Genomic DNA, 19,739 nt, shown 5'->3' with positions numbered 1-19,739 from the left:
ATGACCATTGTAAGGTATTACCGAATTCCAGCACTCAATCCCGGTGCACACAATGTAACCCTTGCCAAGTTACAGAAGATTTTACCAGATTTGAAGATAAACACTCTAGAAACTGAACTGTGCTTTAACATTGATGTACAGAAAGGAGGTGAGTATGGCAGTATTCTTACCTAGCCATGGGTCAAGATCGCTAAAGGAAATTTTTATTTCAATACCTGCTATAGAATTTACTACCTTGGCATTTCGTAAAATTAACAATTGTTTGATTTCTTGTTTTGCACATTTTCTGCTCCGTGCACTACACTTGCGTTACTGTTTGCAGCACAAGACTACATTGTAGTTTGGCTTTCTTGTGATTGTTTGACCCTCTAGCATTTGTTGAAATACTATTGCAGGTACTGAGAATCGATAGTCGCTGAGTTAATTTAAATTTTGAACATATATACATGCATGTCAGCATATTATAATCATGATTAACTTAATATACAATGTACTATCTAGTTTTGTCTTCCTGAAAATAAATGAAAAATAATGTGCGACATGTTGACAAAACACACTTACTGAGTCTCTTTAAGTATGGGATAGGAATTCTAGTGTACAATTAAGAAAAGTGAAGAAAAATATTCAGGCATCTTGAAACTGGAAAGTACCAGGGAAGTTCTATTTTATAACTAATAGTAATGAAATTGTGATATTAAAACTTGAACTTGAAATATCAAGACCAAAAGAAAGTAAACTTTTTTGTAAGTTTTTTGTCATATAATTGTCCTTTATTTAGTATATCTGTCAGGTGAATACCCCAAAGAAACTGAAGTAAACTTGATAGTTTTTGCCATCCATTTCCTTCATTTAGTATGTCTGTCAGCTGAAACTAAATTTTGTCTTGTGTTTATCATCCATTTATAGTTTGTTTATCTGCTGAAGATCACAAGAAATTACTCTGGATACTGACGATTCCATTTGAAACTGAAAATGTTGCCAAAGAATCATTCCTAACCCAAAATAATGAAGAGAAAGGTGGTTTGGTTATTGAAATTGGACCAAGGTAAGTAAACAGTGGACACACAATTTAGACAAGTTATAAATAAGACATCTGTGCTCTCCAATGAAAATGGCATTTTTTGTGTGTGCGAGTCACAATGATTAAATATGGGTTTTCTTGTAAGTCACCACATAGTAAGGAATATATAGGACAAATTTTGAATTGCACTTTGCCGTTTCTGTCCTACTGAAGACATACTGACATTGAAGTCAACATTTCTGCATCTACTTGTCATGAATTGTATGCAAAGCTACAACTCTGAAGTGGCACAGGTTTGTACTGATACATCATATTAATCTTTCTGATTGGTCAAAACAGCATCGGTTTGTACTGCTATCATATTGCTCTTTCTGATTGGTCGAAATGGCACTGGTTTGTACTGCTATCAGCACACAGCAACCTCCCACCTCATTTTTTATTTGAATGTGTACAAAATTATTATTTTCTTTCTCTCTGCTTAGGTTAAACTTTTCTACTGCCTGGTCAACAAATGCCGTCTCTATATGCCACTCAGCTGGTCTCCGACACATCAAGAGAGTGGAAGCCTCTAGACGGTTTCTCCTCAAAGTCTGCAACAAAGATGGTAATGTTGTTGCCATAGGAACAGAGGAAGAAAAAAAGATTGTTGCATCACTTCATGATAGAATGACAGAATGTAGATACGTCCAGCCTCTAGAGAGTTTCGATATCAATGTGAAACCAGAACCTGTGTATGATGTGAATGTGATGGAGGAAGGGAGGAAGGCATTAGAGAAAGCTAACAAAGATTTAGGTAGGTCCCCACAGGTTTTTCAACTCTAACCCCCCCCCCCCCACACACACACACACACACACACTCCAAATGTCATTTGACTGTGATGAAACTAATACTAATATCTAACATCAACTTAAAATTGACATCAACTTAAAAACACAAGATAAAACTGTTCTTCCAATCTGTAATGGCTGTACATCTGATTGGAAGAAAAGCCAATAACACTGAGACCGTATGGAAAGCAATGGAAAACATAAATTACCTGATCAAGACACTCAAACATTAAGATTTTTTTTTAAAAAATCTACCTACCCCACTTATTTTAAAATTGAGTGTAATTGGGACCACACAATTTTTTTAGGACTAAGTTGAGACAATTTTGTATTTTAAGGTTTAAAGGGATATAGCTGAAGAAGTCTGAATAACTTAGTTGAAATATACTAGGTAAATTATTTATGCTCTGAAATCGGAACTAATACAAAAAACACAAAACAAAAGGAAATGAGTTTTTGTTAAAAACAACAAAAGGAAATGCCTTCTTTGTTCAAAACAATTGCCAGAGACAATTGATATTGTTGTATCCAGTGGTGATGTAATATATTTCCTGTTGTTTTTGTTTATCTTCCATGTAGTGTTTCTGATTATTAAAATACCCTACAACACGCATGTTAAAACAAGTTTTGATTTAGTTTAACTGACCCGGGCTATATTGAGGAGAAATTTTGTAAATAAATCTTACCCATTTGTATGCTAATCCTTGGATAATATTGTCATTTATTTAACTAAATTTAACCAGGTAATTTATTGCTAAAACTTCAACAAAATGTGATAAAATTCTTATCCAAAATTAGCATATCAAATTTCAACTTATTTTCTTTGCCAGCTGCATTTCAATATACTAGTATATTAAAATATTGAACCAAAATGACATGTAATTCTGATATATTGGCATTAACATCTATCTGAAAAATTGACTAGTCGATGACATATATGTAGATTTAAAGATCAACGGAGTGTCTACTGCTATCTAACTTCTAAGTCTGTTTGAGTGTTTGGCAGTCACTTCCTCCTACAGATCATTTGTTCGTGTCTGTACTACTACTTGGGCATTTAACATTTAGTTTAGTTTAGTTTATTTCAGTAAAACAACAAGATCGACAGGACAGACATACAAATAAAAACTAGTACAAATTGTTGAATTACTTGGATAACCCACAAAGTCAAAGACTTGTTTCCTACTGGGGTCCATACAGTGATTCAAGAAAGTGGCGGGATAAGCAAAGGAGTTTAACTACATAGAATGGGAAAGAATAACAAGTAGGGAAAACGTGGCGGCAAACTAACTGATCATGAATAAACTCGCTTTTTTCATATCTCTTAGTGTACTGGACAGATATGATTTAACTGCTTTTTTAAAAGGCATGTTTTTTTAATCATATATTTACATTTGTAGGTCTGGCTTTTGATGACTGGGACTTGGAGTATTATACTAAAATGTTTACAGAGAAAGTCAAGAGAAACCCAACAAGTGTGGAATGTTTTGATCTAGCCCAATCTAACAGGTCAGTGTCTGGCTACGTTTACACAACTATGACAATGAAAACTTTAAAAATCAATGAATTAAATGTTTTTGTATTAAATGAATGCTAAATTTTTGTGACTTCTAAGCACTTATTACATTCAGATAAATAGTCATGAATATTCATGATTCATCTAATACATATGCATGAGACAATGAATGTCCACTGCTAGGACAATGAATGTGAAGCAAATTTCACTTGGAATTTCTTGGCATTGCATGAAATTTATGATGTAAAAGAATGAAATGACTTTCCAAAACTCAAAGTTTACGAGAATGCCTTTATTTCCAGGAACAATTTTCCCCTTTAATTAAAGGAGATTTCAAGTATTATAAAGTTTCCGTGGTGTTGTACTCACTCAGCTTCCCAACAAAACTGTGCCACAAATTATTGAAAGCTATCATGTAAGTTTGTCAGACGTCCTCCTGCCATGTTCTTTGTTACTGGGTTTAACGAAACCTGAGCAAAAACACTGGAAACTAATATCCATTCTATAATTCCATTCTCTTTTAATGTTCAGGAAAATGGAGCAATTAGCAGAAATAAAAATAAATAGACATCACAAGTTTGTCTCATATTTATCTGTTTGTTTATTGACATTATTTCCAGTGAACACAGTAGACATTGGTTTTTCAAAGGAAGAATGGTGATTGATGGCACAGAACATGAAGATTCATTGTTTAAAATGGTGATGAATACCCAGGAGTGTAGTAATGATAACAATGTCATTAAATTCTCAGATAATAGCAGGTAAGGCTTCTACAACTGCTGACATCAGACCGTGGATGAATGGAACCTGTTACAAACAAGGAAAGTAAACAACTGAATTGGATTAATAACACTTGGCACAGCATGTATTGGAAGTACAGAGACTTGTATTACATTCTATAATTTGATGAGAACAATTTTATGGCCACTTTACCTATTAGCTGAGTTCACAAGCAAATGTCCAGTTCTCCTGGCATTTCATGTACACATAGAGAGGCCATATAACTGTTCTTATCAAACCATGGTGTGTAATAAAAGTCTCTGCTGTTCCAACATAGTATGCCAAATGTTATTAATTTAATTCATTTGTTTCTTTTCCCTGTGTGTAACAGGTTCTGTCTGTCCACAGTCTGATGTCATCAGTTTTATGTAAGCAGCAAAGAGATATACTGAGTTTAAATACATTGGATGAAAAGGAATGATTTAAAAACTTCTCAGAAAGCCGAGAGAGTAACTAATTCAAATGTGATAAGAAATACACTCATTAGACCCCCAGAATAATAGAAAAATGTGTCTCTGTTGACTATTTTCTGAATTGTTCCCAAAACAGACGAAAAATGGCGACAGTTCACTTGGTCTGTCAAGCACTTGTCTGCTTCTTTATAATTTAGATATTGTTGAGTGTTTTGTGATTTTCAATCAAGAGTTACTGTCATTACACCACCTTCAGATAAAATCAACCCCTAATTAACAGGTACAATGCCTTTTTTATAAGTAACCGAACTAAGTTTTAGCAAATGTATTTTTGGTTGCTTCATGAATAAAATGCCCCAGTTGCAGCCAGTGCGGGTTTAAGATATTCTTGGCAGCATGATTTGTGTCTGTAATGAACAGCAAAATCTAAAGTAAAACCAGTAAGATAGTCTTCCTCTCCTGTGTACAGTGCCATTCAAGGTTACAAAGTCAAGTTGTTATACCCCAACGATCCGGGTGTCAGCAGTGCATTTCAGGAACAGCAACTCACCAGACATATCATATTCACTGCAGAAACACATAACTTTCCAACAGGTGAGTTAGATGTAGGATTGATCCATACATTTGGTGTGTCTTAATCCAGATTACTAATTTATTATTTAACAACATATTACAATTACTAATATAGGATGAATATTTGTATATCTTGATAAACACTATCTAAAATTTGTTTTCTTATTAATAATGTGTTAATTCTACCATGATTTTATAACTCCTAAGCACCCCTTACTTTGTAGTGAAAATGTCATTTATATTCATTGTTCAACCATTGCATAAACACTCTCTTGATTCCCATGAGGCAATGCTCACAGCAAAGATGCCCAAGTGAGGGACAACTTCAACTTGACGTTTCTCTGAAGTCGCATCTAATGTAGGTGAATGAAAACCGTGAAATGACTCGCCAGAATGCAGAGAAAGTGACTTACATCCTAGAGTGGCATTCCATGCGATAAGATTGTGTAGTTTTTACAGTACTTTGAATTTGAACATGATATAGTTACATATGATGTAATTATATCAGTTTTGAATACTAATTATGTTTGTAGGTGTTGCTCCATTCAGTGGTGCTACAACAGGAACTGGTGGTAGAATCCGAGACGTACAGGCTGCCGGACGAGGTGCTCATGTTGTAGCTGGTACAGCTGGTTACAGCTTTGGTAACTTACATATACCAGGTATGTAAACAACTCTACATGTACACATATGTAAAGTTCACGGCAATGCTATGTGTGATGTGATGTGGTGTGTTGTATTCATATCTCTGGTGTCTAAGCTTACACATGGAAGTGTAAATAAAGGATTGTGTATCCTACTAATACCACATCATGGTGATGATTTGATGATATTCAAAATACAACTGCATCCCCATCTCTCATTTTCATATATACACCCACATTCACACACAAACCAGGTAACATTGATCGATTGTCAGGGGCAACATGGATTTAATGAAAATTGAAAATGAAGGTCATCTTGTGCCTGGAACATTTATACTCAAATAAATACCATCCCATCACATCTGAGTTGTCTTTCATTTCTCTTTCTTGTAGACTATGATTTACCTTGGGAAGACAAATCATTCTGTTACCCTGGCAACTTTGCACCCCCACTAGAGGTTGCCGTGGAAGCCAGCAATGGTGCTTCAGACTATGGCAATAAATTTGGTGAACCGGTATTAGCTGGTTTTGCAAGGTCATTTGGTATGCAGGTGTCAGAGACTGAGAGGAGAGAATGGGTGAAACCAATAATGTTTAGTGGTGGTATGGGTACATTGGATTCCCAACATATCAGCAAGTTTGAACCAGACATAGGTATGTGATAATGTATTTGCTTTGTCTGAAACCATGGAAACATTCTCTAATACAATGTAATGTGCTATTACTTTCCATGAATAGCTTTGAAATAAAAAATAAAAGCTATCGGCAAAAATAATTCCTGTTACAGCAGTTGGGGGCTTGAACAAAATGCTTATAGCTTAAAGCTGTCTATAAAATTTCGTTAACACTTTTGTAGGTATGGAAGTAGTCAAGATAGGGGGTCCTGTTTATCGTATTGGTGTTGGTGGTGGCGCTGCATCATCCGTACAAGTACAGGGTGACAATGCTGCTGAGTTGGATTTTGGAGCCGTGCAACGGGGGGATGCTGAAATGGAACAGAAATTAAACCGTGTAATACGGGCTTGTATTGAGATGGGTGACAACAATCCCATATGCAGTATACATGACCAAGGAGCTGGCGGAAATGGTAAGATGTCATTTCAATACATTTATGGTAATAATGAACATTGCTGCACCTAGCACACAAAATGATGCAGTGTGTTGAAAAGTTTTGAATTTGCACATATACCTACAAATTTCAAGATTGACTTAGTTTTTTCCAAAAGAATTTCAAAAAATGGCTCGGTATTGGATCTGCAAAATAGAAACTGAGAGACACTTTTAGGAAATATTTATGACATGTCACAAATGCAGCATCTGTTGCAGAACAGGAGATCACCATGGCAACCAATAAATAAATTCAACGACAATGTTAGTAGTAAGCAATATGAAATCATAGGACTGGATTTACATGACTGAGATAGAAAATACAATTTCCTCTCATTCGTACATTTCAGGTAATGTCTTGAAAGAAATCAGTGAACCAGCTGGAGCTATTATCCGTGTCAAAGAATTCCAACTGGGTGACCCAACCATCAATACTTTAGAACTATGGGGAGCAGAATATCAAGAAACTAACGCCATCTTGGTGAAAGCAGAAGACAATAAGAAACTGAGACAGCTGTGTCAGAGAGAGAAATGTGCTGTTTCTTTTGTTGGCAATATCACAGGAGATGGAAAGGTAGATTTCTGTGACATAGAGAGAAATGTGCAACTTTCACCAAGTAACCAGATGTGATATACAAATTATTACATATTATGATGAACCAATGATTACTTGCACCAATGTGTGTGCATACTAGAGGTATTCGCAATGCAGGGCAATACTGAAACATGCTTGTATGCAAAGTATATGCAAATGATCACTTGTTTATTCTTTGTACACAAAATCATGTGATCACACTATGATTTTTACAGAAATTTGCTGTTTTAGATAAACATGTAATAATAACAACCCCACGCTGCATGGGTGTCTGCGGGTATGTGTGGGGGGGGGGGATTGTACTTGTGCTTGCTTTGGTTATGAAAATGCAGTCACAGAGAACACCACAAGCACTGGTCCAAATACCCTGAGTACACCACACTTTCACTCACGCATCATGGGGTTCTGTCACAGGACTGTGATACAGTTTAATTGGTTACTACAAAAAAGCTAAATCTCATTTTTGAACAACACCATCTGCCCTGATGACATTGATTATATAGGCATTTTATGCACTAACATTTTGCTAAGAGTTGGATCAGTTACAGACTGTATACAATTCTAGATGTTAATTTACTAAAGAAATGACATAACAAATGGTAGTTAATTTCATGAAAAACTAATAAAAGTTCATATTCCTAATTATCAAAGTCTCGTGACTTTTATCACAACCATTGTTTTAATTTATATGTAGATACGATTGGAAGATGACTGTTATGTAGAGGATGGTAGCGGAGATAGTGAAGAGAAATCAGTCAAGCGGAAGAAAGAATGTAGCTATCCTGTTGACCTGGACTTAGACTGGGTGTTAGGTACTATGCCAAGGAAGGTAAGGAAACCACAATTAGTTAAAGGGGCACAAGCTGAGTTTATACGTATATGGCCGTAGTTTTTGCTACAAATTTATAAGGTACTCGCAGTATTCTATTTACTAAAGCATACTTATTATCACTTGCAGTTGACTGAACTCAAACCAGGTATTGAGATATATTCCATAAGTGATCGATGATGTAATTTATCATACGTATCAAAAATGTTCAGGAATACATTCAACTGTTCTGACAATGCCAGAAGACAATCGTAATGTTATAGAAGACATGCATCGACATGTTATTATACTAGGATGTAGCTTTATTTTTCACTTGAGTAAAAACCTTGTAAATCCAGGTTGTGCCACATTAATAAGAGTTACTGTATGTTGTTGTAGTAGTAAATATGCTGACGGCAGATACACATTACAATCAACAGATCAAAGTGTACTGTTTCTCACCTGAAATCATAGCCTTGCAGTATAAATCAAATTTAGTCTATTAATGTAAGTAACAGCTGTCTGAATATCACCACATTTGTTCCTCATGCGCACGCATCCAGCACATTCTGGGATTTGGCACATTCAGAAATTTAGCTAGTTCATGGTTGACGATTTCTATCACTACACACAAATCGTCATTGATTATGATCAGATGATTAAGTACCTCCGCATGATGTCAGACACCTACCATGGTGAAAGTATGTAATGTTATGTTGACTGAACAATATTCTGAACAGTTGAGAGAAATGTTCGGTAGAAGAGGGGTAATTTAGGTTTTTGATCTGTCCTGTTTGATGTCACACAGGTGAAGATTTGGATTGATTTATGTCATAAAGATCTTAATCTGCATCCCAGTGTATGGGTTTTACATCATTCTAACAGTTATGTTATCACATGTTTTGATTTCTAAAAATGGTCTCCTAGCATCTAGCAAACCAAGGACAAGAATGGATAGTTTTACTACAGTGAAGGAAAGTGTTGATGGTTTATCTAGACAATTCTCTAAGTGACAGAATGAATTTTAATGCAATGTGTGTGTGTGTGTGTGTGTGTGTGTGTGTGATGACTTGCTTTATCATTGTTTGAATACTTGTAACTTTTATCTCACAACAATTTCTATTTTATACTAGGTATTCAAGATGGACAGAACAAAGTCTAATCTTAAACCTCTTGATCTCCCAGAGATGACTGTGAGGGCAGCATTGGATAGAGTGCTTAGACTGCCCTCAGTGGCCAGTAAGAGATATCTGACAAACAAGGTAATCGGTTGTATTCAGTGTTTTGTGTCAGTCTGATAAATTGATATTTTGTAGTGCTGTAATACATACATAAATTGTCTCTATCTATTTAAGTTTTCATTACCTTCTTGCTGATGTGTAAATTTCATGAAAAATGGATCTCCAGAGCTATCAATACATTAATAGATATTTTCTAGCAGACATGATAAATTAATTAACACCAGTACTGCTGAACAAGTAAATCACCACAGACTCGGGTCAGACATTGACTATTTTTACACAATTGACATAGTATTTTTGTGAAATTTGTATATCTTGTGTACTATTTGGTGTGACTATAATCAGCCACATTGTAATCTAGGCTAATAGTCATATTGTCAATATTGTCAATGGAAATTATAAATAGGCAATTGATGTGCCTTTAGGAATATAACCAAAACTCTATTGTTACATAACTGTGGATTGAAAAGTTGCTTTGAATAAGCACACACATCACTGATCAGATAAAATCTCCTTAATTAAATTCCTATCATCCACTATAGTAAAGTTAGTCATTGGGAAAGGGAATACTTTTACTACATTAAAGAATGTCAGAAGTGTTCATTCAGTGTAATAGTCAATATTGGATCAACTTCGGCTATCAGCACAAAAGAAATTTTTGGTCTGAACGATTTCACACGTACCCTCATTTAGTTTATTACATACTGTAGATGTATTACTAAGACCATAGACTCTTCCAATGTCTATGCTAAGACACAGTTTTGTTCTTCACAGTTCATTTACTGTTCTGAAATGGAGATTGATTTTGTCTTGACTAGGTTGACAGGTCGGTGACAGGATTAATAGCCCAGCAACAGTGTGTAGGACCACTACATACACCACTAGCTGATGTTGCAGTTACAGCATTATCACATTTTGATGTGGTTGGATCAGCGACAGCTATCGGTGAACAGCCAATCAAAGGACTGATTGATTCAGGTTGTGGTGCCAGGATGTCTGTCGGTGAAGCACTGACTAATCTAGTGTTTGCCAGGGTAACCTCACTCAAGGTAAGTCTTCATTTACTTACTAATCTAGTGTTTGCCAGGGTAACCTCACTCAAGGTAAGTCTTCATTTACTGACTAATCTAGTCTTTGCCAGGGTCACAAGGTAAGTCTTCATTTACTTACTAATCTAGTGTTCGCCAGGGTAACCTCACTCAAGGTAAGTTAAAAACTTTACATTTAGGTACAATAACTGAAGGGGGGTTAGAGGTGGTATTTTACTCTTTCTCATCCTCATAAAATGATGGTCTGTATTAAGAATAATAATGGGGTAAAAATCATGAATTAATTTGGCTTGAAATCACAAGAGCCTAGTGCCTTGGCCTTTTCAAATACAGAACTTTTGGACCACAGTTATCATAACAGACTAAAAGTAGCTTTACTTCTGGATTTCAGTGTTTCCATAATCATGTTGTTCATTTAACTTGTCATACCTAGGATGTGAAATGTAGTGGTAATTGGATGTGGCCAGCCAAGCTACCTGGTGAGGGCGCTGCGCTCTTCGATACCTGTCAAGCCATGTGTAAAGTGATGAAGGAACTAGGTATTGCCATAGATGGTGGAAAAGACTCACTTAGTATGGCAGCAAGAGTTGGAAGTGAAACTGTCAAAGCACCTGGTATGTAGGAATTAATGAAATTTGCATAAATTGCATGTTACAAAGAAAGCAGGACTTGTATGTTGTTGGGATGCTGATTTGGTCATCCATCTGGATTGTGTGGACACTGATTTTATATCGAGAGAACTCAACCTAACCACAGAGTTGAGTGTAGACCTAACCACAGAGTTGAGTGTAGACCTGACCACAGAGTTGAGTGTAGACCTAACCACAGAGTTGAGTGTAGACCTGACCACAGAGTTGAGTGTAGACCTAACCACAGAGTTGAGTGTAGACCTGGCCACAGAATTGAGTGTAGGCCTAACCACAGAGTTGAGTGTAGACCTGGCTACAGAATAGAGTGTAGACCTAACCACAGAGTTGAGTGTAGACCTAACCACAGAGTTGAGTGTAGACCTGGCCACAGAGTTGAGTGTAAAATTGGTAACTGAGTGTGTTGTGTTTTTTTTCGTCTTATTCAGGGACATTGGTGATATCTGCCTATGTTGGATGTCCTGATATTACAGCCACTGTCACTCCTGATTTGAAATGTCCTGATGGTAAAGGTAGGTATGAATCTTTGGTGTGCATGTGTCTGTTTGTCTGTCTGTCTGTCCTTGTCTGTCTGTCTGTCTGTCATCTGTCTCTGTCTGTCTGTCTGTCATCTGTTCTGTGTCTGTCTGTCTGTCTTTCTTGGTTCCTGTCTGTCTATATGTGTCTGTGTCTGTGAATGATTATATATGCAGGATGCTGAGAAAATCATAACACATTATAAGGAAGTTTATTTTGAGTCAGAACATAATGTAGTTGCGATGTACTAGAGATAAGTCTAATATCTGAAAAGTTAGAAGTCAACAACGGAATGAAATGGTTTTATCAAATGAGAAGTGTGCTGTATAAAACTAATCATGAATGTTATCAGTATACAACATAAATGCAGTTGTGATGTACAGAATCATGTTTTTTGTCAGTTTTGTAAATTTAAAAACACTAAGTAGTGAAACCTCTGTTTGATGTGTCCTTGTAGGTGCATTGGTGTGGGTAGATTTAAGCAGTGGTAAACACAGACTGGGTGGTACAGCTTTAGCCCAGTGTTACAGTCAGCTGGGTGATTGTTCACCTGACTTGGATGATCCACAGTTACTGGTGAAGGTATTCAATACTACACAGCAGCTTATAGCAGGTAATTATGTCTTTATCAATTTGTGAAGTGAACAAGTTGAGTACCAACATTCAACTAGTCACACAAAGGACCTTCGTCAGGAACCTAAAAATGAATAAATAACAGTGGGTAATAAATAAAATGAAATACAACTTGATGAAGTATGTATTATAAAATGGTAAACACAACTACAGTAAAAATGAAAATAGGGTTAAAAGTAAATTCAAAATCGGCTGACAGAAAGCACATGGAGGTAAAACCGAATTTAAAGTGTAAATCCAAACCCAACAAGGTGAAATTAAGGCAAACAATGTGGAGTAAAGTTTCTATACGTAAAAAATGACTGTCCAATGTTTCATTTACACAAGGTTGTTTGAGAGGCATGTAGAGGGAAAGGCGGTGGGGGGGGGGGGGGGGGGGGGGGTGGATGTTTAAACCCTAAGAATGACAGCTTATATATCTAGTCCTATACACTATACTTTTTTTCAATATTCAAAATCTTTGGCAACATTTGACAATTGCCAACATCAAATACTTTCATGCTTACAGTCTGGCTGTCAGCTTCAGATCTGCCAATTTGATAGAGGTTTTCAAATACTTGTTCCTGTCCACAGATAAACTAATCACAGCAGGGCATGATGTCAGTGATGGAGGCCTGGTAACCTGTATATTAGAAATGGCATTTGCCGGAAATTGTGGAGTTGATGTCAACTTGAAGACAGACAACAGTGGAGGTAAGTATTAATTTACTGAATAGTCGCTACAATGTAAAATGAAAATTGTCGTTAACTTTTCACTCAAGTTTTCCTCAAAAGGAATGGGTGAATACACGGAGAACTTTACTACGTGTTAGTGTTCACTCAAATGCAGATTTCAGTGTTTTTATTTGCAAACCGATAAAAAAACATGACAAATAAATCAATCCATCAAAATCATGATTTCACCAGTCTAAACAAACCCATCCAGTTGAGCATACACTTCAGATTTCTGCATAAAACGATATACAGCATACATAACATAATCTTATTCTTCCATCAAAAATGTATATCTTCTATCGTCAGATATTATCTGTGATTAAATTTATCATATTTTGCAGTAACTACTACTGAATTACTATTCGCCGAGGAACTTGGTTTAGTTCTTGAAGTAGCAGAGTCTAATGTTGACAAAGTGAGCAAGTGTTACCAAGACAACGGTGTGTCATGTCATGTCATTGGATTCTCTGAAGGTCAAGCACAAAGTGCACAGGTAAGATAATTACTATCATTTTATTACTTCCAACAAAAGTAACGTCGGAAATCATGTAATAAACTGTTTTGTCTGCTCTTATATCAAGCAGTTGCCTATACCAAACATAGGCTTATGCCCTTGGAAGCACAGAAATCTATTTTGATTTTGAATTACGACCAGCAGCTTTGCTAATATCTTACATTTAAACCTATGATGTAATCACATCCCCACATGACTTACGAAGTAGGAAGGTATGTAAGCATAAGTGATTCAGTCAATGTGAGATCCACTCAGATTTAGCTTAAGTTTTTGTTGTAGTTTCAAATTCAAAATTGATTTCTGTGCTTCCACAGGCATAAGCCTTGGTTTGATGTAGAAAACTTCTGTTGTGATAGTAACACCAAGACAAATCTCTGGGCTAGAGAGCTCCTTTGGACAGTAACACCAGACAAATCTCTGGGCTAGAGAGCTTCTTTAGACAGTGACACCAAGACAAACTCTGGGCTAATACTAGTAGATTTGTGGCTGGCAAATTTTACTGAATTATTGATTCTGACTTTCTTGTATAGGTTCAGGTTTCTGTGAATGGAACAAATGTTCTTGATGACAAGATGGCAACATTACGAGATGTGTGGGAAGAGACAAGTTTTCGCCTTGAGAGGCTACAGGCCAATCCACAGTGTGTAGTTGAAGAAGAGGCTAATATGGCCAACAGAACAGCGCCCTCATTCAAATTGAACTTTGACCCTGCTGTCAAACCAGACATTTTGAAAAATTTGGATGGTAAGCAAAGAAAGTGATGTCACATACACACTTACAATTATTATAATAAATTTAATGCATATTTGTGCTTCTACTTCTAAACCTACAAGGATTATCATTAGACAGACATAGTGCTGAGATTCTAATTTTATATCTCACCAGTATCAAGATTCACATAATGTATTATGAACTTATGATAATCTCAATTATATAGAAGCTGGTGAGAGCATACAAGAGAATACTTTTCTGTTCAATAGTATCACATGTCAGTGAGGACAATGTCACAGTTTAGTGCCTGCACAGAGGTTGGCATGCTTTACCAAAATTTTGATGATGCTATGACAGGGTGAACAAACCAAGCATACTTGATGATAATTTCTATATAGTTATCATCAGATCTTGAAAAGCCATAAGTTAGATGTTCTTGTTGAATCCTGAGGAATGCAACCAAAAGGAAACTATTTACGAATGGAAAATCTAGAACATAAAAATATTCATTAAGTTATACCTGAAAAAGTATAGCTGGAATTGTGTACATGTACACTATCGTTGAACAGGGGAAAGTGGTTTATTGATAACAATTTGATTATGCATAACCTTATAAAACATAAGAAAGATCGATTTTAACATAAAATGTTTCATTTTGTAGGAGTGTCTAAACCCAAGATAGCTGTTATACGTGAGGAAGGCAGCAATGGAGACCGTGAGATGGTATCATCATTCTATATGGCTGGTTTTGAATTGTGGGATGTCAATATGCAAGATCTGTCTTCTGGACACATTACCTTGGACCAGTTTCGAGGCGTTGTCTTTGTTGGAGGTTTCAGCTATGCAGATGTGTGTGGCTCAGCTAAAGGTCTGTATCGAACAACAGAAAGGTCAAAATTTGAAATTATTTACTTCATCCTTTTTTTAAAATGACACTATGGTGCATGCAGTCATTCACATGTCAAACTCGGGTCATAGAGGGCGCCATCATTAACCCAGAATGTACAGTTCATTTATGGTAGAATGCACCTTTGGGACAAATTTCACTGAAAATAAGAGTTCTTCAAATCGCTCCAAACTTTGCCATATTAAAGCTTACTTTTGGTCCTTTTGGAATAATAAAAGAAACTTAGGGGGTCGCTAACTTGTATTCAAACAAATCGACAATCTTTTATTTTCCCATAGATTAAACAATATTTGGTGGCCATATTGGATTCTAAAGTGACTAAATTTGTATATAATTTTGACTTTCTATTTCAGAAATTTGTATGGTGACCCCCAATTTTTTTACTGAAATTTAACAGAATGGATTTGTGTTTTCTTGAACAAAGTAACAGCAAAATTTAAATAGTTTATTTCCAAGGTATATTCTATATTAAATCAAGTGAACATGGTTCTGTATCACAACAATTCACTTTGTACGATGGATATAAGTACAGTTTGCTGAAACCCATAAATGATACACCCTGTACCTAACATTTTGAAAATTAGTTCTTACACTTTGCTTGTACGTAGACTGCAACCCTCCGGAAAGTTTGAAACTGCCTTCTATTAATTCAGCAATTCACCTTTTTCCTCCCAAATGATAGTATCCCATTACCATATAGTTTACCAATAAATCCAGGCTTTATCTTTGAATGACAGTTATTGACTAAATGTTTTCACGATTTTTAAGTAATTCTTAGAAATAACTAGCACCCTCTGCCAGAAAGATAAAATAGTGATGTTTATGTCTTTCAGGTTGGGCAGCAGCATTGCTATTCAATCCAACAGTCCGTGCACAGTTTGATGCTTTCCGTGCTCGAAGGGATACCTTTTCACTTGGAGTGTGTAATGGGTGTCAGTTAATGGGACTTCTAGGTTGGATTGCACCGGATAAATCACAATCATCTACAGAAACTGGTGAGTTACAGGTTCAGAATTATATTAAATTGTTTGCGTGCGCGCGCGTGTGTGTGTGTGTGTGTGCGTGTGCGTGTACGTGTGTGCGTACGTGTGTGCATGTAATAAATAATCAGCTGTGATGTATTATATTAAAATGCAGGTTGAGAAGAATTAACATCTATAATTGCCGTCACATTTATTTTTCAGGAAATGCTGAGAATGCTGCATCAGCAACACAAGGTGTTTTCCTCACTCACAACATTTCTGAGAGATTTGAATCACGTTTTGTGACTGTAAACATCAAATCTAGTCCAGCTATGATGCTGCAAGGCATGGAAGGATCAACTCTTGGTATATGGGTTGCTCATGGAGAGGGTATGTTTTAATATCATGTTTCATAACACTATGTTTGTTCATCATGGAAACAATGATTCATGCGGAAATTCTCTTCTTGCATCTTTTGATGAGAAAACAGGCATGTTCCACCAATCTGCAGTGATATTATCACAGAAGGTGGACAGTTAGATGTATGTAACTGACAAGTACTTTCACACCTGAATTTACATAAATTGAAGTTAACACTTTCACACCTCCAGTTTACTCAACATCTCCAGCAAATTTGGGTCATTCTGATTTATTTGAAACATGTCTGTTTTCCCATAAAAAGTGGAAGAAGTGAACTTGTGTATGATAAACTTATTTCAGTTCTTTGTTTAAAGCCCAGTTGCCATTAGGAGCAACATTTTAATGAGAAAAACAGTTTACTGAAGAGAAATTGAAAAGTTGGTCCAGAACAAAATAATATACTATGTAATGTACAGTTACTACGACAAACACTACAGTTACTATGACAACTATGACACATACTACAGTTACTATGACAACTATGACACATACTACAGTTACTATGAATACTTTTGCGAACCATAAATTATGTTTTTTCAACCCTATAGGACACATGAAGTTTGCCAATGATGATATACCTGAACATCTGGAGCAGAACAATTTGGCACCAATACGCTATGTTGATGATAAAGGTGACATCACCACACAGTACCCTTCAAATCCCAATGGTTCACCCAATGGTATTGCAGCAGTATGTTCTGAAGACGGACGCCACCTTGCCATGATGCCACATCCTGAGAGGTGTACACTCACCTGGCAATGGCCTTGGATGCCCCAGGACTGGAGGAACTCGCTCACTGTATCACCATGGTTACGCATGTTCCAAAACGCTTGTGCATGGTGTCTTGAGAATGAGTCATGACAATTATTTGTTACTTCTAATAGTGAGTGAATGATGCGGGGGGAAAAATAATGAAATGGTCAATAGAAAACTTTATTTTGTAACTTTAATGTGTGGGCTAAGAATATGTATATATTTTTGAGAAAGGATATTGAGGGACCATGGCTCTGTAGTGGACCAATATGTAAGACAGTAACATCAGGTAGTCTAGAAGATGTAATTGATCAACAAACGGTAAGAATAATGTATTTATAAAACCTTGCCTGTGGATGGCCAATAATGTTTGTTTATTGGTCATCACAGGACATCCCAATTGTCAACATTATGTAATTTGTGTCATACATGTTATATATCTTGTCCACTACTGTAGCAGTGTTGCCAATCACTGTCACAAAAATAAGGATGAAATGGAAATGTCACCAATATGCAAACGTCACAAAGGTGACAAACTGTAGGGAAATATATGTTCGATATCTTGTTGCATGTTATGTTTGTCAGTTAGTCATTGCCACTGCCATATACAGGGTTCTTTTTTTCATTTCTTTATATTTTCCGAGAGTTATTGGATGCTTTATTATAACTAGAAAAGTCTTACATTTACCTTTTCATGGCTGAAGTGCTGGACTTTCTTTATTTTTGCCAATGTCAAAAGACATAGGGAGTATTAGGTAACGCTAGTCGGGTCAGTTTCCCTATTGAACTGTTCCTTGTTGTAGCTATGTATAAAAAGAGAAGACAACTTAAATCAGTTGTTAGTTTAAAAAATTGAATTCCTTTGTTGATAATGGACTCATCAACAATGATTGAGCTAAAGATGGGGTTGTATTATTGACTATTTCAGTCATGGTGGAAAATAATTTATATATTCACACAGTTGACGGCTTGATCAGAAAGCGAAGTGTCAAATGTCTGCATAGAACAGTGTTTATAGGTAACTTGTTTGTCATATGCAATGCAACCATTTATATGCAAGGAAACAAAACATTACAACCCATACCACCAAAGTAAAGCATTTTCTGTATATACTACAAATGTTTATAGCATCCATATCAAGTGTAAATGTATACTGTTTCATTTGCTAATTGACCACATTAGAAAGGCCACATGCTAGGCTTGTAAATAAACCAATTGAAAGAATATACTTTTACACTTGATATGAATGCCGTACATGGGTAGCACATAGAGAAAGTGCTTTACTTCAAAAGTTACTCGTTGTAATATCATGAGATAGTGATTATAGTTTGGAGTAGTAAATAAGAAACTAATGCAATATTTTGATACATCTACTACTGACCATGATCACACAGTGATTGAATAATTTCATTATTCAGCATTATTGTCTTTAAAACTTTACATTCATTGCATGGTCAAGGTCCACACTAGACAGACCGAAACTTAGCATTTGTTTCTGTGTAGGCAAAAAAAAAATGTGTGTCTTTGTCTTCTTGACCTTCATGCATGTCTGTTTTCTTTCCCCAGTAATGTCTGTACACATATTTCATCAAACTATCATAGAATGGGTATAGTCTGACAAGCATTGTTGTGTCAAAGCAATATATAAAGCAAAATGTAAACAAAACTCTGACCTACCTATCCTATTTTCTGAGGTCATGTTATCGGAAACACACAAATTTTTTTATTGCCTTACCATTCCAAGTTAACGATATTTTACTGTTTAATTGATTCTCGAAGACATGTTCAATATATTTTGCAAGAGTAAGGTGATTCCAACAGAGGCCCTGACTTGCTTACACATCGAGTCTGCCAAATCATATAAGGGCGTTCTAGTCAACAAAAGCAAGATTTTGAACAGAGCTACAACTATCTGAATTTAATTGAGTCATGATGTTGATTTATGTATGGTAATAACTGGACTGTATCCAGTGTTTGTATGTCAAATATCAGCACACTATTAACTCTAACATAAAGATGACACATGTACACTACGAGTTCAGAAAGCCCTGTTTTATTGTGGTAAATGACTTGCTTAGTTCTGCAGTTGATAACTTTCAGAATTGTTGGATGTTAGATGCATAACTTTCTTCTATGAATTGTTAATGTAAGGAGTCAAATGCATGATTTTTTGACTTGAAAATAAAAGAAAACAAAACTACAGTTGTATTTCTGTGTGCATACTTTTTACATGTGTATGTGATGCAGCTAAGTATACATAGGATTGATAGTTTGGATGTATAAGTATATAGACACTGACTGACCACCCTTACCTCAGTATCTGCCCCTCCCCTCCCAAAAACATTGAACAACTTCAAGGCTTTCTATAACAATAAAAACCCGTCTG

The 19,739-nt window shown here is 36.0% G+C and overlaps 1 protein-coding gene across 1 annotated transcript; it reads left to right on the top strand.

Annotated features, from left to right (window-relative positions):
* On the top strand, positions 1 to 19,522 carry LOC144438644 (phosphoribosylformylglycinamidine synthase-like). Its single transcript, XM_078127762.1, has 23 exons — positions 1 to 148; positions 907 to 1,045; positions 1,504 to 1,814; positions 3,250 to 3,358; positions 3,986 to 4,126; positions 5,028 to 5,152; positions 5,665 to 5,793; positions 6,169 to 6,429; positions 6,632 to 6,862; positions 7,233 to 7,456; positions 8,172 to 8,306; positions 9,419 to 9,547; positions 10,345 to 10,575; positions 11,009 to 11,189; positions 11,651 to 11,734; positions 12,196 to 12,351; positions 12,945 to 13,064; positions 13,427 to 13,578; positions 14,130 to 14,343; positions 14,972 to 15,178; positions 16,051 to 16,212; positions 16,402 to 16,569; positions 17,148 to 19,522. The coding sequence occupies exons 1-23, from the start codon at positions 1 to 3 to the stop codon at positions 17,459 to 17,461; spliced, it is 4,071 nt and encodes a 1,356-aa protein (XP_077983888.1). The 3' UTR covers positions 17,462 to 19,522.
* The last annotated feature ends 217 nt before the right edge of the window (positions 19,523 to 19,739 follow it).

This window comes from Glandiceps talaboti, chromosome 8 (assembly GCF_964340395.1).
Source record: "Glandiceps talaboti chromosome 8, keGlaTala1.1, whole genome shotgun sequence".
NCBI classification, from domain to species: Eukaryota; Metazoa; Hemichordata; class Enteropneusta; family Spengelidae; genus Glandiceps; species Glandiceps talaboti.
The sequence above is the reverse complement of the archived record's forward strand: the minus strand, read 5'-3'. Positions and strand labels throughout refer to the sequence as shown.

Coding starts and splice junctions, on each gene's coding strand:
- LOC144438644 (XM_078127762.1), top strand. CDS start 1: ATGACCATTGTAAGGTATTACCGAATTCCAGCACTCAATCCCGGTGCA. Junction 4,127..5,027: donor AAATTCTCAGATAATAGCAG/GTAAGGCTTCTA, acceptor TCCTGTGTACAG/TGCCATTCAAGGTTACAAAG. Junction 10,576..11,008: donor CCAGGGTAACCTCACTCAAG/GTAAGTCTTCAT, acceptor TGTCATACCTAG/GATGTGAAATGTAGTGGTAA.